Consider the following 18,693-nt stretch of genomic DNA (forward strand, 5'->3'; position numbering starts at 1 on the left):
ATTATAAATTTATAAGTTTATATATTTCTTATTAATGTAGGATGTAGTAATTTATGACCTTTAATGTTAATTAGTAATTCTATTTATCTATTCATTTAAAAATATATTTTAATTCAAATTAATCCCAGCCCAAAATATATCGAAGTTTATCCAAACAAAGCTAAGACACAGCTATTCTTTGTTTTTATTAGTTTTTCTATAAAAAAATTATTTCTTATTATTATTTTTTTTTTTTGAACTTTGAATCGATTTTAATTTTCAAAGCTTTCTTATCTCTTAAAAAAAAAGTCTTATTTTCTCAATTCTGTCACTAACTTGATTATTATTATTATTATTCTATTTTGTTCAAAACACCAAATAAAATTCATGACAAATTAACATTATTGTGCTAATTAAAGTTGTTAATTTTTCTATGAACTATACTCGAAACATCCATAAACTATATCAGTTATAAGTTACAATTAAGTTAATGTGCTAGGAAAGAACTTGGACTAATTCAGGGGCAAAACATACTAATGAAATATTTGAGTTGAGAAGCAACTAAATATAGTTGTGCACTTTCACCAAAACTTGTAACTGAAATACTAACCAAAATTGATAATATTATTAAAAAAGAAAAGTAAAATAAAATAAAGAGTTGAAATAAGAAATACATAAAAAATAGCTTCGAGGTTTCCATTAATTCACATTGTCTACACACAAAATAATGATACACAGAAATACAAACATCATTGTTCCTACATCGTATTATTCCGCAGATAGAATGTTATATCGATGACAATAAAACTAACATAGCATCACTAATCTGCGCAGCAGATGTTGTATTTCATGTTTCAGCTCGATGACTGATCGATCAAAACTAAAGTTTTTAACTGAACAAACCTACAAATTCAAGCAATCATTGTACACGATCGCCGTTTAACCAAATGAGGCCCGGAAGCGTCTTCTTGAGTAGAAGGCTCAAGTTATCATTAGCAACTGCATTGCCATCGATATTTAGTTGAGTTAGTTGCAAGTCCTTAAAAATAAATATCACTTCCCAGTAATCTGCAATCTCTGTGTCCTGGAACTCTTTGATGTCCACTGTGTGTGACATTGGTGACGAGCATAAATACCGTTTTGTGTCGATTAGGTGAGAACCGATCTTGTTGAAGGATACGTCCAAAACTCTCAAAGAACTCAGCAACCGCAAGGGTTCCAGTGCAGCAAAACTATTGAGCTGATTGTTTGCCAGGTTTAAACAGGTGAGCAGCTGTAATGCTTCCAGACCTATCAAAAGGGAATGTCTAATCAAACTAGGAATTATGTTCTTTCCTTCAACTCTTGCTTGCCATTCACTCACAAAACGTCTTAGTGAGTAGAAATTGCTCTGAGATAACAAATTCCACAGTGTTCTCTGATAAACTGGATTATGGATATGGGTTAAGTACTATAAGAATGGGCAAGATCTTGAATATGTGACAAATCATATAGGATGTTCAATATAGTATATTGGCACAATAATAGGATCTTCCAGAAAAGGAACAGACAATTAAACAACGGATAAATGAGCACTCTGAAGGGAAATGGGCACATAACGTCATACATGTGTATGTAGGAGTACAAAGAGTGTGGGTTCTCCGTGGAAGAGGTTGACAGCCTCCAAAATTTTCACAAACTACACTTGCAACCTTATAAGAGAAAAGCGTTTTGTACAATACCCTAGTTTTAGAAAACAACAGAAAAGATTGGGATGAAGTGGAAGTCATAAGAAAGTAACTTTCATAGATCAACTAGTATTTTTCTATTAACCAAATTCCCTGATAAGATGAACTAATAAAGCTTCATATGTACAATTAAATTTTTACCTGAAATTGACTGAATCTCATTGTGACTGAGATCTAAAATCTGGACCCATAAGAGACGCTCAACAAAGCCAATGCGTGTTAAAGATAATTTGTTAAGTTGCAATACATGGTAGTGGTGGTTGGATGAAGCTAGTTTACAAAGACGTCCATAATTTTTCATGAGTGACTCTTTATCAAAAGTTACCTGCAAAATTATATGAGATGAGAATTGCTTAGTATCAGGAGAACTTAAAGTGTCAGTCTGATCCTAACAAATTATCATAATGGACCTGATCTAGTATGACCAAGCTTCTTTGATCCTCATAGAATTTTGCATGAACCGGATCCAACCGTATCAAATCATCAAAGAATTTCAAAACCTCTTCAGAATGGGTCTTCTTTTGCAAGGAAGGGCTTCTCTCTGACATCATCGCATCATAAGCAACTAATAGGCGTGCAAGTGTAAGTTTGACAAACTTACTGCAAGATAGAAGACATAATCAATAGAAGTAACAACCACTGAAGGAGTGGAGTACAAAAGGCTAATATTTGTCAACTGCTCAACAACAGATGGAAGAGTACAACTGACCAATTATCATCAGGCGATCCCTTGAAAAGGCTTATCTCATTGGACAAAGTCTCCAAGTCCCAACTGGAAGCCACCGGCACACAGTTTTCAGAGATTTTCAGTTGATCAAAAGAACTTATAGGAAAGCCTTCATATGGAAGACAAACTTGATCACTGTTGAAGACAAACAACTCTTCACCAAATTCTCCCCCCGGCTGTTCTGCATCAATACAATTCAATTCAATAGTAAATTTTAATAGCACAGGGCAGGTGTATGGCAAACCACGTGCTGATTTGATATCCTGAGAATGACCAAGGCTGATCTCAACTGAACTGGTTCCATTGCTTCTAGCATCAGAAATTTTAAGATAGGTCACCCAACAATGGGCACTTCCAGATTTAGCCAAAGCAAGTGGCCTCCAAGTGATATCTTCATTGCTGGTATAAACAGAATTCACAGTCACAGTGGATGAACTTACACCGCTGACAGGTTGGTTGAAATATAGAATGATAGGAACAGTTGACATAGGCAAGTAATAGCAGGAATTAGAGCCTTCGGATGGAAACAATCTGCAATCATTATTGCTCCTATTAGTGGATACAACCCAAGAAGACCCATGAGCAGGCCACGAAGAAACAACCAGCGGCTGATCTGGGCTAACTGTCTGATCTAAAAGCCACAGAAAATAGAACCATCCACTTTGATCACTCGCTTCTGTAAAGAGAGCTTGATGTACAAGATCATATTCATCTGTTAAAATCTTCTCCTTTGAAACAAATCCTTGAGCCTTTTCCTTTAGCAAGTTGGACAGCAAGAAACTGCATGTGTTCTTCTCAGCTATTAATACATAAAATTGGAACTTGATGAAAGAAGCAATGCACTTAAATAGTTAAATCATATACTTTTCACTCTAAAACATAAGAAAAATTGAATTTAGTTCCTATATTGAAGTTACTTCTTCTTGATTATAGATTTAAGACATAAAGTCTCTATTATTCTTAAATTCAGAAAATAGAATCTGATTTATAAAGCCAAATCAAGATAAGAGCATTACACAATACCTGCGGTTATGCCATGCGGAATAATTGCTAAAATTAGAATCAATCATTTCCATTGTGTACTTTAGTTCCTCCACTTCTGGTACATTACTTAATGAGGCAAGAAACCTGAAAGGAAAAACAAAGTATATGATGACTCTTGAATAACGGGCTTCATAAGACATGGTTATTATCTTGAAACTAGACTCACCTGCGGTAATTCCAGCCATGAAAATTCCGTGGGTCCAATTTCATCAGCCGCCCTAGAAGCCAATATTCATGATCAAAGTTGGCTGGAGAGAACTTGTAACTCAACACCCATTTCCGGTGATACCATGCCCCATAAGATTTCGGGTTCTGTCTCAATGCAGCCTCTACCTATAAAACTTAAAAAGGAGGATAGTCAGAGAGAATCCCTGGTTATGTTAATCTTTGTGAGTGTGGGATGAACACTCAGACATAAACCACATTCCAAAATTTCAAAATAATAATTAAATAGTATCTGCATCCACTAATTTTAATCAACATCAAATTCAGAGTTGTGACTTCAGATAGTTAGCATGAACATACTTTTTTTTTTTTTATGCTTTGTAGATCTCAATATGTCACACACACTCCCACACACATGCACATACACTTAACTTCAGGTGCTGTGAATTCCAATAAACATGGATTTTACAAAGGAAAAACCACATAGTTCACATGAATGTATTTTAATCCTTCCTGTAATATCTCAAAGCGTCGCAAATGCTTTTGCATGCACACACACACCCTCAAATATCAAGAAAAGCCAAAAAATTGATCATTCAGCAACTTTCCTAACTCTCATAATTAAATTTTATTAAACAGAATGATCAAAACACACAAATCTAACCTTGATAACATGACACCTCAAAACAAGCAACAACTATGGTCATGATCATCAAATGAGAAGTCAACATCCTTATGAATCTTATTGAATACCAGAACAAAACATCCAAAATCAGTTGCCCCATTAACACCACTGGCTCCAGAATTCAAGACACAAAAGCAGCAAAATTAGATTGATTAACCCAATTAAACTTCAATTATCTCATCAAACAATCAGCAAGGGATCATGCAAACAATCCAAAATGAACAACTTCAACTCAACGCAATTCGGATTAGTAAACAAGAATTTTCTTAAAATCAAGAGTCAAAGAGATCAAACAAAACTCACGACTCTCAGCTCCTCCTCAACGAAAGCTTTGATCGCCTCCACATCGGTGACTTCCTTGAGATTACTCTGCAGCGCGAGCTTGCGGTAGTTCCAAGCCGTGTAGATCTCCGGATTGATTTCCAGAAGCCTAGCGCTCGCCGCTCGGGCCTCATTCGTATATCTAAAAAAACCCTAAAAATCAGATCAAAAACACCAAATCAAACGATCAAAGAAGAGAAAAAGAAAAAGAGGATTCACATTCGATTGTGGTGGTTGTGGAGGAGCTGGGCCTGAAGATCTCGGAGCTTGCCAGCCTTCTCCGCCGAATCCTCCGATCTCGGCGCGTTGCGAGGCCGGCCGTGCATTCCCGTTCTCCGAGCGCCGGCGATCAAACACAAGCTGAGATGCGATCAAAAGGATTCGAAAGCCGGGAAGAAAAGAGCACCAGAACAGCGGGAGTCAGGATTGAACGATCCCGATCTCGTTCATTTGCCTCGAGATTCGCGCTCAAAGTGAAGAATGGTATTTGCTTATTTTTAAAAAAATAAATAATAGTTTAGATAAATTGCAAATTGTTTTAATTAATTATTAAAAAACATAAACAAAATTTTAAAAATAATGACAAGAGCCGCACGCAAAAGATGTCAAAATGACGAATAAATATATGATGATGCACTAATTACAGTGGCTTAATAATCTTTTAGAATTTATTAAGTGGATCAGACTAACATCCGGACAATTAGAATGTGTTATATCCGGCTAAAATAATATATATCAATAATTACAACCTCATAATGATAAATTAGAAGATATGAGACCCATGTGAAACAATGGATGAACAATACCAATATGATATATTTATATAGTACCACGACATAAAAGATTTGATTTTGCACCAATCATCCACACTCATTTTTATTGACCTATCTAGTAGTTGTAAAATAAATTAATAAATAAAACTTTCATCATGAATTAAAAAAATAAATTATATTATTAAAAATCTCATATTTATATTTATCAAAAATCTCATGCTCAGTTGTACTTAACTCCATATAAAAAATAAAAGTATCAAATCACCAGTTGTGGATGCAGGCTTCAACTCAAATCTTTTGTCTCCAAAGAGTGTATTCTCGACAATCAATTCTTAATGTGTGTGCAACCTCTCTGATGTATATAGCAGCTGTCATTTTAATTTTAATTTTTTAATATTTAATAGAGAAAATATATAAGAAGTCCAAGATATGAATATTTAAATATGTGAAAAAGCATGAAGTTTTAGGTCATAAAATGTGTTTAATATCATATATCACTAATTGCAAATATAATATATTAGATTTATTTCTCACTATTATATATGTAATTATCTTCAACAAACGTCAACATTGGGGTTGATCACAATCAAGATGCCCTCTTTAACACTTCTAATTTAAGCCACAAAAAAATAAAAAAATTTTCATTTACAACAGACTAATAAAAAGTATAATTTCATTAAAGTCCTTAACATTAAGGAAAATAAAAATATCTAATGCACCCTCAACCCTCCCAATTTTATTGGAAGGATCTAAATGTAAAAAAACCCAAAAATTCATACAAATTTCATATGCGTCCAAATAATTTCGCCCGTAGAACTCCCCCTTCTTCTCTCCACTCCCTCTCGCTCTGCAACGAAGAACTCCATCGCCCTCGATTGCAGCCCTTGATTTCCCCATCCGGATCGATTCATTGATCGATTCTCATCATCTGTGGAGGTCTTGCCCTCTTGATTGATCACTGGCAAGGTTCGGATCCGGCTGAAACTGGTGAGAATTTGGATTTCTAGGGTTTTGTTTTGAGTTGGTGGTTGTTCGTGGAGTTTTTCAGGTTTTTGATTTTTGATTTTGATTTTGAATTGAGGCATTGGTTTCTGGGTTAGAGAATTGTAGATCTGGGAACTAGGGCGTCGCGAAGACATCTGGGATCTTGTGATTGGGCGACGGCAAGATGTTTTGGCGTATGACAGGCTTGTCCACGACCTCTCCCGTGAGTTCTGAGATCTCTCTTGCTATGTATTCGATGTTGTGGATTCCTCTTGCGTTGTGCTTGTATTTAATTTCAGCTTTTCTCAATGGGGAGCTGTAGGTTGTGGTATATGGCTTTAATCAGGTTTTATGCATTGGCATGTTGTTTCCATTTTTTTGTCTTTCTTTTGATCTTTAGTTTTTAGTATGTCTAAATTTTAGTTTTAGAGAAGATAGTATCTATGATCGGTAGAGGTTGCCATGTCGTATTCAACTGTCTGGGGGATATCGCATTAAATACGAAGCTGTACCTCTTTTATTTATTTATGGAAAGTGAATAGTTAGTCATTTGTCCTGCATCACTGAAAAATTGATGATGAACCAAAAAAATGGATCGAACAGATTGAGAGATTCACCCTTATAATTATTAGGTATGTCGAAATCTCAAATTTGGTGTAGATAATGGGTACAGCCATTGATGAAATTGTTGAAAAATTCATTCGGTTGTCTGTGATCATGGCCTGTAATTGTTTTTAATAATTGTTATTATTTTCTTTCAGAGTAGGCAGTTCATTTTGCCATTGATAGAGCAACATGAAAGAGGATTCATGTAGCCGATCCCAAAGAGTTGAGACTAATGGCTCATTAGTGTCATTGTTGTTGTTGTAGGCAGCAGTTCATTATTTCAAGTTACATTTTTTATAAGATTGAATGTGTTGCTTTAACCAACTGTTCAAAAGGAATAACTTGAAAAATGAACAAATAGATCCTAAAGTTTCGGTTTGAGCGATTAATATTATTTTCATTGACTTTAATAAAGGTTCATATTGACGATTGTCAGTATGTACACGTGTCAGTCTGTTGTAAGTTCAAAATTTGGCAAATGGATTTATTTATTAGCACACACTTTGGAATTTATGTCAAGATGGGATTTATGTCTCAGACATATTAGGGCAACAAAGACAAGTTGGGTTCCATAACGAAGTTAATTTGTAGATTGCTAATTTACACTGTTCAGTAGCCGGATGATATTAGAATTGTAGGAACTCTTATTGTCAAGAGCTGTGTCTTGTGTGCATGTCAGCCTTTTTACATCATGTCTAATGACTTCCATTTTCCGTTTTAAAACTAATTGGAAATTTCCCTCTATTCAGTGTATTCTTCCTTTTTATCATGAATTCTTTATTCTGTTGGTATATTATGTTGACCTTTTTTTATCCTTTTCCGTTCATATTTTGAAATTAGGTGGACTCTATCTTGGATAAGGAAAACTATACACTTGAAGAGCTGCTTGATGAGGATGAAATAATTCAAGAGTGCAAAGCGCTAAATACACGTCTGATTAATTTGTAAGCAATTGCCTCATTCTTTAACTACTCTGTAGTAATATTTTCATTTCACATGATTTCTAAACTCCATTGTAAGTTAGGCTTGTGCGGAGCGTATTGTGTCAAAGATGCTAATTCCACTTGTGTTGCTCATTGAAAGTTTTGATGAATAAAATAAGGGAAGAATTTTCCATATGGTAATTAAGAACACTCCATTCGATATATTACCCATATAAAATACTGGCCATATAGTTTACTGGTAAAACGAAATTGTATGATCAGATCTTTCTACATTTTCTTTTACCTTATTTTATTGTGTGTAGTTTGAGAGATCGGGCTCAAGTGGAGCAACTGATTCGCTATATTGTAGAGGAAGCTCCTGAAGATGCTGAAAAGAAGAGAATTTTCAAGTAAGCTAGCTTCTTGTTTGACATGCCAGCTTGTCTTTGTCTGGATCTGTGTATTTGCAATATGTAATTATTTGGCTTCTTGTCTGATTTTTCATACAGATTTCCATTCATTGCATGTGAAATATTCACCTGCGAGGTTGATATCATATTAAGAACCTTAGTAGAGGATGATGAGGTGAATCCTTGGATTATTTCATTGTTCATGTCCTTTCTCTATAAATACTTTGTCGCATGGCAATATGTATTCACCTCTTGTCACATTTTCCACTTATGATATATTTGCGGCTGATGCTCAATCCCCTGCAGTTAATGAATTTGCTGTTCTCCTTCTTGAAACCTGATTGTCCACATAGTAATTTGTTGGCTGGTTACTTTAGCAAGGTATGTAGTTTTGCCTTTGTTCCTGCAGAAAATGTTGAATTATAATAGTTACTTCATGGTTTTCTTTTTCTGAAAAGGCATGGTTCTTGATAAATGTTTGTGGCATTGTTGGCTACTAGGTTGTCATTTGCCTCATGATACGGAAGACGGCTCATCTTATGAATTTTGTTCAGGTAAATCATATTACTTCTCTAGAAGACTGGAACTGATTATAATGTCCTCAGATTCTCTGCTGTCAAGCCTATGTCAGTCTTTGTTGCCAGAAATGGTTATGAGAAAGGTTTTATCAAACTGAGTTGGCAAGCACGAGTCCAAAATTCAATTATTTTATTTTATTTTATTTTGTTGTAGTACAGTGATCTATCTTCAATGGAAAGTATTTACTTTTGAAATCATCTTGCATTGATTTGGAGATCCATTCCTGTAGACCTTGTATGTAGATGAAGGCAAATTTTTATCCACTAGAGTTTGCCAAGATCCTTTACTACCTGTATACTGTCCCCTATCCTCTCCATCTTTTCTTTCTTGATTGTATTCTTTTCCAATGAATCATCATCATGAAGTCTATTATATGGTATGTCCAAGAATGATCTTGATCAGTGATTGGATTATTGACACAGAAGAATCTTGTGTTATGATTTAAATTTATAAGGGAATATTCAGTTAAAGTCAGCATAGAGCTTATCTTATAAATTAAGCTAAGTTTGGTAACAGAATTCTGTGATTTGCTTCACTAGCACTGGTTGGTTTTTTGGGAGAGCAAAGAAGGGGGAGTTGTATTTGATATAATTGTATTTTTTTTTTCACAAGAAAAAGATTATCATGCCATAATCCTTTGCACATTTCTTGTTAAGATGCCATATCCACACTAATGGCTGCCATTTTGATCTTAGTTTATGGATATTTGAAGTTTAACACTGCTAGATGTTTGGCATTCTGTGTAAGTCATCGTGCAATATAGGCTTTGGCTACACTCTTTTATTATGTGTCTGAAAGTTCTGTGTTGTCTGCTCGATTCCATGGCCTGTTTTTGCCTTGCTCAGGGTATTACATCTTCTCTTGTCTGCACCTTGATTTGTTTTTATGTATGACTTGCATTCTGTTATGATGTTTTATGACAGTTGTATTTTGTGAAAGTTGATTACACTGTATTTTCTATTGCATCTAATAATATTTTGTCCATATAATGTTGTAGGGTCATCAAGAGATTTTCCGTCAACTTGTTGATCTAATTGGTATCACATCTATCATGGAGGTCTGTGATTTCAATGCAAACCTTTTTCTATATTTCCATGTTTTTCCTTAAATATATTCAGTTCTTCTGAAATTAGTTTTCAATTGTGCTGTTTAAAGTATAAGTTAAGCAGAAGTTAGTTGCTAGTTGAATTGCTCAATTAAATTTGCCAATTCTTTTAGTCTACACGTGTTATGCTAATATTTGAATTTTATACTTATTTTTCTCTGATCTCTAATGGAATACAATGCAATGTTATGTAATCATGGTTTTTAATTTCTAGTTAGTCCATTTTCATTTTCTAAGTAATGGCTTATTAATTATGTGTTTCTGATCCTTTCAACTATTTAAAACAGGTACTAATTCGGTTAATTGGTGCCGATGAGAACATGTACTCCAACTATATGGATGCAATGCAATGGTTGGAGGACACAGATGTGCTTGAGATGATTGCGGATAAGTTTAGCTCCTCGGTATGTTTGGACAATGGCAAACATCATCATATGTATATATATATATATATATATATATATTTGAAATCTCTCATGAAGCAGGCATTAAGATGCTCAATGCTAAAGTTTTAGAAATGGCTTGTGGTTAAATTTGACATCTTGGTGTAACTCAGTCAATAGGAGCATAAGGCACGAATTTATTGACAAGAAGTAGTTGTATAGTTAAAGACTGCACTGTAGACTCAGAATAGTTGAAACTTTGGCTTTGGGTCTTCATTTCTGAGGACAAGTTATTGCTATACAGCTGGATCATTGTTGTCTTAACTTTTTGAAAGGGCAACAGGTGCACTGAAATGCAAAGCCGTTGTAGTCTTGTAGAGGATTGGAATACTTAAGATCTATGAAGTGAAACAGTTACACTTGAAAAATTTTTGCAGATTGTGATTCTCAGGAATTGCATTTGTGAGTACGTAAAAATGCTGATTGACAATGGAATGGAATGGAATTCTTCACAGGGGCTTGTTTTATATTTTTTTGTAGATTCAGCAAGGTTTTTTAGTTACTGATTTCTGATGAGTATCAAATGGAAGAGTTTAAAGTTTTATGGCCGTGAAAATTTTTTTCCTATCGTTAAAATAAATTATCAAGTGTGCCTGTTGATACAGCACTTTTTTATAGTTCACAACATATAAATAGAAATAACATATGTGTTGCTAATTTCTATTAGCATATTATTTTTGTTTAAAATTTTAACTATATTTCCTCTTTGGAAATCAAACTTGATTCCTCTTCCTTGTGATACTCTTAGTTTCTTTCCTTCCTTTGGTTTTTCACCAATAGTAAAGTTGCAGTGTCTATCCTTTTGAATCTTGATTGGTGTAGTTGTTTGGAGCTTTTTTTGCTGGATAAGCAGTTTTACCTTGTCTATCACATCGGTTGTTGGAGATGCAAGATAAAGTACAACTTTGTGTGAAATAGGTTGTTATGTGCATTAATAGATTTGTGCGGTAGAAACATCACTTCATTTTAAACTTCTTCCTGGATCAAACAGGATTCCCCTGAAGTGCATGCCAATGCAGCAGAAATACTTTGTGCAATAACTAGATATGCTCCTCCTGGGCTTGCATCTAAGATTTGTAGTCCAAGGTTAGTTTTTTAAATTGTTATGAATCAGAAATCTCAGTTTGCAGCTGATGATCATCTGGTTTTTCCAATCATGTTCATTTGCTATTTTTTTTTCAGCTTTGTGGGAAGATTGTTTCGCCATGCATTAGAAGATTCAAGGCCAAAATCTGTTCTAGTCAACTCATTGTCTGTTTGTATATCTTTATTGGATCCGAAGAGATTATTGTCTGCATCGAATCATTTGTTCAGAAGCCAATTGAGCCATGGATCATTAGTGACTGCTAGTCCAGAGACAGTCGATGGGATGCTGGGGAGTCTAGGTAATTGGTTGCTAGGCCCTTCTGGTATTCTTCTTTTGGCCAGCCACCTTGAGCTCCCACATTTATTTAATACTACATAAGAGGCATTATAAAATTATAAGCTTTGAAATTGACGGTATACTGCAGAAAATGGAATGTAAAATTAAAATTTGCTCTGGGTATAATGTGCCAGTTTCTTCTATTAGTGTCAGCAGCATGAAGTGGCTCTCATTAACATCCTATTACAGGTGATTTACTAAAGTTATTAGATGTTTCTTCTGCTGAAAGCACCTTGCTGACCACATATGGCAAGCTGCAACCACCGCTTGGTAAACATCGGTTGAAGGTACCATATTGCTGGCATAAATTTCAGATTTCCTCCTACCTTTTTTCCCTTTCCCTAGCTGTGTACTTTTTAAAGTTAGTTAAATTGCAAATGTAAAATTTTAATCATCTAAAGATTTCAAATTGACACCCAAGAGTTGAAATTTTCATGTTATGTCATGTGTCAATTTTAATAATTGCATTGTACAGGTTTAATTATTTGTTCAGTGCTTTTAACTTTTTTGAGTATTTACAGTGGAGTTATCTTCTTGTATCCAGTTTTTTAACCATGGATAAATCATAAAGAAAATGTTGTCAGTGATATGGCACCCTGTTGTAGTCCTGCCGTGTACCTCTCCATTTCTGTGCTTGTCACATCATATTTGAATAAATTAGTTGATAGTCATGTTGTTAATCATCTGTGGAATTGTAACTTCCCCTGTCAATTATGGTTTTGATGATTATGACATGTCTGCGGAGTTTAGTTTTATCCATTTTATATTGTAACCACGCATACGACTTTCCCAATTGTGTGCTACTTTCATTTGTTTGTTTGCTGGTTGGTTTGTCCATGTATGACTTTGATTTATTGAGTAGATAAGTTTTTTGTAATCATTCTCCTTCGATATTTGGAGCGCCATTTATGTTCTTAGAGAACTGAACTATAATATTTCATTTTAATTCTTTTTCTATTTAAACTCCAATATTTGTTTTTTTTTTTAGATTGTGGAGTTTATCTCTGTGCTGTTGACAATTGGTAGTGAAGCTGCAGAGAGAGAACTGGTCCAGTTAGGGGCCATAAAATGTGTTTTTGATTTGTTTTTTGCGTAAGTTTCATATATTCGAGATTTCTTTTTTAGCATTACATGACTTGAGGGTCAATACAAATAATTCATGATTGTTGCAGGTTTCCGTTTAACAACTTTTTGCACCATCATGTGGAGAATATTGTTATATCTTGCTTAGAGAGCAAGAGGGAATTTCTTATTGAACATCTTTTATATGATTGCAACATTGTCAGCAAAATTCTTACAACAGACAAGAACCCTACATTGTCAGTTGATACTACAAAGGTATTTCTGTTTTATTTGAATCTCACTTGGTCTTGTTCTTTAGTGATCCTTTAGCCCATCTTCTCTTAGCAAATCTTAGTTCTTTATTTGGATATTTTGATTAGGATTTTTAGCTTTCTCATGCACATCTGATGCATCTATATTCCTTTGCAGCCAACTGTATTAGCAGATGGAAGAACACCACCTCGAGTAGGAAATGTTGGGCACATTACACGTATAGCTAACAAGCTAATTCAGTTGGGGAATAAGAGCAGCATAATACAGACTCATTTGCAGGTTGCTAATCTTCAGCTGCATGTTCATTGGTAGAGCTTTACTTTTTAGCATGTGTTTAGTCTAGTCTAAATTTGCTGCTTGATCACTCATTTTTGTATGTTTGCCAAGTCAGTTCAGAGTTGTTTTCTTGTTTAGAGTTTTTATGGGAGAAAACACTCATGGATGATGTTACTCTTACCATGAGTCTATGAAGTAGGTTTTTTTTGTAGAAATTTATGCATCGGCTCTTAGTGAGTTCTATCACCTATGAAGTGCACTGTTTCAACTTGTTAGATAACCATATCTTTTGTTTGGGCCTTTAGATGCCTTGGGATTCCCTTTGGAGTTCATTTTTTATGCATGAAGCATCAATAGTGTATCATCTGAAATGCTTGGATATTTGTGGTTATTTAAAGCTATTTCTTTTAAAAAATCTGAATCAATTGGTTTTCCAATGGATCTTCAGGAAAATGCTGAATGGGTTGAGTGGCATACAGATGTGCTACTGAAACGTAATGCAGGAGAAAATGTATATCAGTGGGCCTGCGGGTATGCCTTTTTATGTTTATTTCTGTTTCAAGATCATAAGTTTCTCTATCATCATAAAACATTTGTGACTTTCCACAATTTCTTGTAAGATCATATTAACCATCATCTCATGACTTGATGATTTGTACAGAAATAGTATGCTTTGTTATTAAAGAACAATTTAATGTGCAATTAGTTAAGCATTTTGTTTTAGCTTTGTGGTATAAATTCTTGATTCTTGAGATTATGGTCAGTGGGTGCGGTGTGCAGTTGAATCAGAGGTTTAATGTATTGATTTGTCTTCAAATGAAATCATGTCTTTGTGGTTTCACTCTAAATTCCTCAAATAATTTTTGGGAAATATTGATTGCTAGATAAGATTTTCCTGCATTCATATATTAGTTTATTTCAGAGAAATATATTAAGATTTCTTTACAGATTAGTTCATGCCTATGTCTGTTATTTTGTGGTTCTATGTTTGCTTTCTACCATTTCTGCCTTTGTCTGGTTATGATTATCAATTGATATAAGGATGAAAAGAAAAGCTAATCCTCACCTTGGTTTGTGCTCGTTTTCATCTGCCCTTTTTATTCTTGTTGTGAGACATTTATATATGCTACAATAGATACTACTTTCCTGATGTTAATATATATATATTATATCTGTTATTATTCGCTAAAACCTTGTCTTGCCATTGTTGTAGGCGTCCGACTGCACTGCAGGATCGAGGTAGGGATAGTGATGATGATGACTTCCGAGATAGGGATTATGATGTGGCAGCACTGGCTAATAACTTAAGCCAGGCCTTTCAATATGGAATTTATAACAGCGATGACATTGAGGAGGTAAACTTGATGTTGTATTTACAACTGGTTGAGATTTCTTCACTTAAGCCTCTGTTCTGATAAATGTCAAGTCCTCAAGACTAGTAAGTTGTGTGATAAATTTGCATGAGAATCACTTTGCTTTGTTCACCTATTTCTTAATTTGTATAACCTTATACTTAACTATGGAGTTATAAACACCAACATATGCAATCAAGTTGAGTAACCAATCTTGAATTTAACAGGAAAGTTCTATTACTTTTTCCTTGAAACTTAGTTGTGATTGACCCAAAAATATGCTCACAAGAGATTGAAATGTGAAGTTGTGTTTCACTTGTCCTAGCATGCTGGTCTCAGCAAACAGCTTATCTTTTATTACAGTCAGCAGGGTTTTGATGTCTGCCTTATGAATCATTATTTGTGCAAGGTTTTTAAAATATTTACTAATTAAATTGTTTAATTTTATGATAAGGTCAATTTCTATAGTTTAAGTATTTGTTCATTATTTTTTGCCTGGTTTTATTCCATGTTCATCTTTCACAACTAATGATGAGAACTGTAAATTTTCACACGGTAGAATATATTAGCTTAAAACTTTCAGTTTACTGTATAACTGTTTTATTAAGCATCCACTGAACAAAGAAATCTTATGTTTGTTTGAATGGTTATTGTATATGAAGTTTTGGATGATTTTTTAATTCTAGGATTTTGTACAAATTTTACATTTGTGTTTGTGATTGAATGTGCAGGCTCAAGGATCACTCGGAAGAGATGATGAGGTAAGGCTATGGCTGGTTGTTATTAACTGTGGCAAATGATTTTTTTGTGTTTGTTCGTCATTCGTGTAAATCATAAGAATTCTTATTCTCGCCCATAGATGAATTACAAGATGCATTTTACAACATGACCACTGCTCGCACACAACTTTTATTGCTTTAGTGATAACACGAGACTGCATAGGTCTGGACTATCATCTTTATCAATGATGGATAGCAAAATGATATTTTACTTTTATGCATCCTTAACCATACTTAATCTGGGGACATGATCAAAGTTTTGAAGATTGTTAATGTAATTTGCAGGATGTCTATTTTGATGATGAATCTGCTGAGGTTGTAATATCATCTCTTCGTTTAGGAGATGACCAGGAGAGGTATAATTATACCTTGAGTTTAATAATGCCTTCCTCATAATCTAATAAACAATAAACATTGTGGAGACATATCACATTGGCAAATCATTTTTTTTTTCCTGGCAGTAGCTCTCTCTTCACAAATTCAAACTGGTTTGCTTTTGGAGATGATAGACCAGCCAGTGATGAACCCTCATCTGGTCCACTTCCATCACCAAGTTCAGATGAGGTCAGCAAAGTCGGTGTTGGTGAGAATAATGACATGATGGACACTGCAACACCCTTTGAACCATTAAATGCAGTAACGAGTATGGAGGCAGTTGGTAGTCAAATTTCAGAGAATGGTCCAACTGAGATTTTAGATGTCGGGAAGCCGCCTGAATGGGTTGAATGGAGGGAGACATTGGATTTGGGCGAACTCCCTGATGCTAATCCAGCTCCACCTTTACCAAACGGCGGGCTCAAACCAGAAGAGGAAGTCACACAAGCTACTAATGGCGTTGTTTCAAGTGAGTGTAAAGATGAGGATGCAAGTGGTTCCCCGGGATCTATCAGCGCGGCTATTGAAAATTCACCAGAAACCAGTGAAGCAAAAGCCTCTCACAATCCTCCCGAATCAGTGGTACCTGATGAAGAAGACAATGGAACATCTGAGCCACAGATTGATCAAGTTGTTGACAGAGAACATGAGCCTAAAGGCCTTTGAAGATGAGAGCAAATGAAAGTGCATGTTTTAGCAATCATCTCGACGTTCTGAAACCACCCGGCTATGGGATTCGAGTCGGCTATGGCTATCGGAGGATTGTGACTCAGCTGCATTTCTTTAGAGCCTTGTACATCTAGCCAAAAGGCATAATATTTGGGGCTCTTATTCTCATTTCACACCATGGAATACTTTAAATGCTGTACAAAAGGTGTGCTCTCTAACCTTTCTGCTAGGAACTGGCAGTTCCACGCTTGCAAGTGCCCAGTTTCTGCTGTTCTGAAAATTTATTTGGTGCCAAACTCATTGGCAGCTAGTTCAAGTGTCAGTATTTTTTTGTTAGTTTGTTTTTTTTATTGGTGCCGTTGTAGCCTTTTTTTTTCTTATAATTTTCTATCCTGAGACAATTTGTTGCATAAAATGGGTAACACCTCTAAATTTAGTATTTGAGAAGACATGCTAACAGTATTCTTACATTCTGTGACTCTGAGTTCTTGCAATGCTTGATTGATTATCTTGTTTTTTTTTTTTTGGCTTTAGATTGTGATACTCTGATTCTGGTTTTAATACCCTTGCGAGCTTATGTTTTGTTCTTCTCTTTTATGATTATTTAAAGTCTGAATTTTATCTAATTTATATATTATTTTTCAGAAATTTAGATTATGCCACTGCAATAAGTGAGAACTACATCATTAAAGATATATGTTTGTACGTTTTATGCCGCGGGTGTATATGTTCGGAATTATGTTGGCTTTAGCTGGGTGTTATCCTTATTTTATAGGAGTTAAATGTTTAATTAAATAAATAAATACAAAATTATTTGAATAAATTTATTTTTGATAAGTATTAAGTCAAAATTTAGATAATAAATGTTTTTCTCTAATACTTTATTAACAAATCAAATCCTAATCCAATTATTTCAACTGTGCAAGTCTTGAATTTGGTCTTTACATGGTCTTGTTTGCGTTAGAATCTTGAAAAATAAATTCATTTTAAGCTCTAATTTAATTGTAATACTAAATATTTTCATAGGGATCTAATAACACTTTCTTGATTGTAAAGACCAAAAAAAGCCTAAGGACATATATTTGAAGTACCAATTGTAAACATTTTTCACACACCACCAATTTAATATATTAAAATGTAGTAATATATTTTTATATGACTTTATAAATATCAATTCCAACTTTTGTGCATAAGTAATAATTGTCATTATAATGAAATACATGTATGTATAGACTTAGATTGTTCAATTTTATGAGTTGTTGTGTGTGTGTTTGCCTAATTACTCTTAAAAAATCACTTAATTGCGTGTACCTTTTAATAAAATTAAATATCATATATTAAAATTCAACTTGACCATTAAAATATATCATAAATCATTAAATCATATCTACCTATTGATTTTTAAAAATAATAAAAATAGAATTATATTTAAAATCCTAAATTTATCAACATAATGTTAATTTTCCCTTTTTATTTAAATATAATGAATAAAATTACCTTAATTTTGAAAGTATTAATAAAAAAAATTAATTTAATGTTTGTTAGAAAATTTTTAGAAGTATATACATATGTTTTTTTGTCAATTTTTTTTTAAAAAAATACATGTGTAAATAAATAATACTGATATATATAGAAAATTGATCTTCAGCGAATGTTAGCGTGCTTAAGAACAATAACACACTGAAAAGTGAGATATACAGTATTTTGATCTAAACCGTTCAATCAAATTCAATACAGTAACTCAATAAATCTTAATTGTTCAACTCTATTTCAATTAATATTTATTGTGTTTTCTAATTTTTATTGTGCTTAATTACGTACGTTCCGCTAACGGCTGCAATATATATAACGTTATTCATAGCATGCAAGTAATTAAATGAATTTTTAAAAATACCCCGGGAAAAAAAAACCTTTTTATTTAACTTTAAACTGATCGCCCATACACGGGTTAGTAAATAAAATATTTACAGGGGGGTATGTGAAAGAAACCCACTCTTTATATGACATTTCATA

The 18,693-nt window shown here is 34.0% G+C and overlaps 2 protein-coding genes across 5 annotated transcripts; one reads left to right on the forward strand and one right to left on the reverse strand.

Moving 5' to 3' along the window:
• Positions 1 to 650: 650 nt before the first annotated feature.
• LOC120263556 (geranylgeranyl transferase type-2 subunit alpha 1) lies at positions 651 to 5,068 on the reverse strand. Its single transcript, XM_039271508.1, has 8 exons — positions 4,868 to 5,068; positions 4,631 to 4,790; positions 3,644 to 3,810; positions 3,457 to 3,561; positions 2,416 to 3,213; positions 2,117 to 2,306; positions 1,848 to 2,031; positions 651 to 1,269 (listed from the first exon to the last, which is right to left on the reverse strand). Exons 1-8 carry the CDS (start codon positions 4,972 to 4,974, stop codon positions 899 to 901), a joined length of 2,082 nt encoding a protein of 693 aa, XP_039127442.1. The 5' UTR covers positions 4,975 to 5,068; the 3' UTR covers positions 651 to 898.
• A 1,137-nt stretch (positions 5,069 to 6,205) lies between these two features.
• Positions 6,206 to 16,820, forward strand: LOC120263416 (serine/threonine-protein phosphatase 6 regulatory subunit 3-like). 4 transcript variants are annotated; one of them, XM_039271303.1, is made up of 20 exons: positions 6,206 to 6,408; positions 6,503 to 6,628; positions 7,852 to 7,955; positions 8,258 to 8,344; positions 8,444 to 8,519; positions 8,651 to 8,725; positions 8,845 to 8,898; positions 9,921 to 9,980; positions 10,316 to 10,432; positions 11,463 to 11,557; positions 11,654 to 11,856; positions 12,084 to 12,181; positions 12,883 to 12,986; positions 13,067 to 13,232; positions 13,386 to 13,508; positions 13,954 to 14,036; positions 14,719 to 14,860; positions 15,589 to 15,618; positions 15,922 to 15,992; positions 16,098 to 16,820. In XM_039271303.1, the coding sequence occupies exons 2-20, from the start codon at positions 6,590 to 6,592 to the stop codon at positions 16,675 to 16,677; spliced, it is 2,307 nt and encodes a 768-aa protein (XP_039127237.1). In that variant the 5' UTR covers positions 6,206 to 6,408; positions 6,503 to 6,589; the 3' UTR covers positions 16,678 to 16,820. The 4 variants fall into 4 exon arrangements, with proteins under 4 accessions (XP_039127237.1, XP_039127241.1, XP_039127238.1 ...); XM_039271307.1 differs by having other exon boundaries at positions 6,522 to 6,628; positions 16,101 to 16,820; XM_039271304.1 differs by having other exon boundaries at positions 6,524 to 6,628.
• Positions 16,821 to 18,693: the final 1,873 nt, after the last annotated feature.

This window comes from Dioscorea cayenensis, chromosome 6 (assembly GCF_009730915.1).
Source record: "Dioscorea cayenensis subsp. rotundata cultivar TDr96_F1 chromosome 6, TDr96_F1_v2_PseudoChromosome.rev07_lg8_w22 25.fasta, whole genome shotgun sequence".
Classification (NCBI taxonomy): Eukaryota; Viridiplantae; Streptophyta; class Magnoliopsida; order Dioscoreales; family Dioscoreaceae; genus Dioscorea; species Dioscorea cayenensis.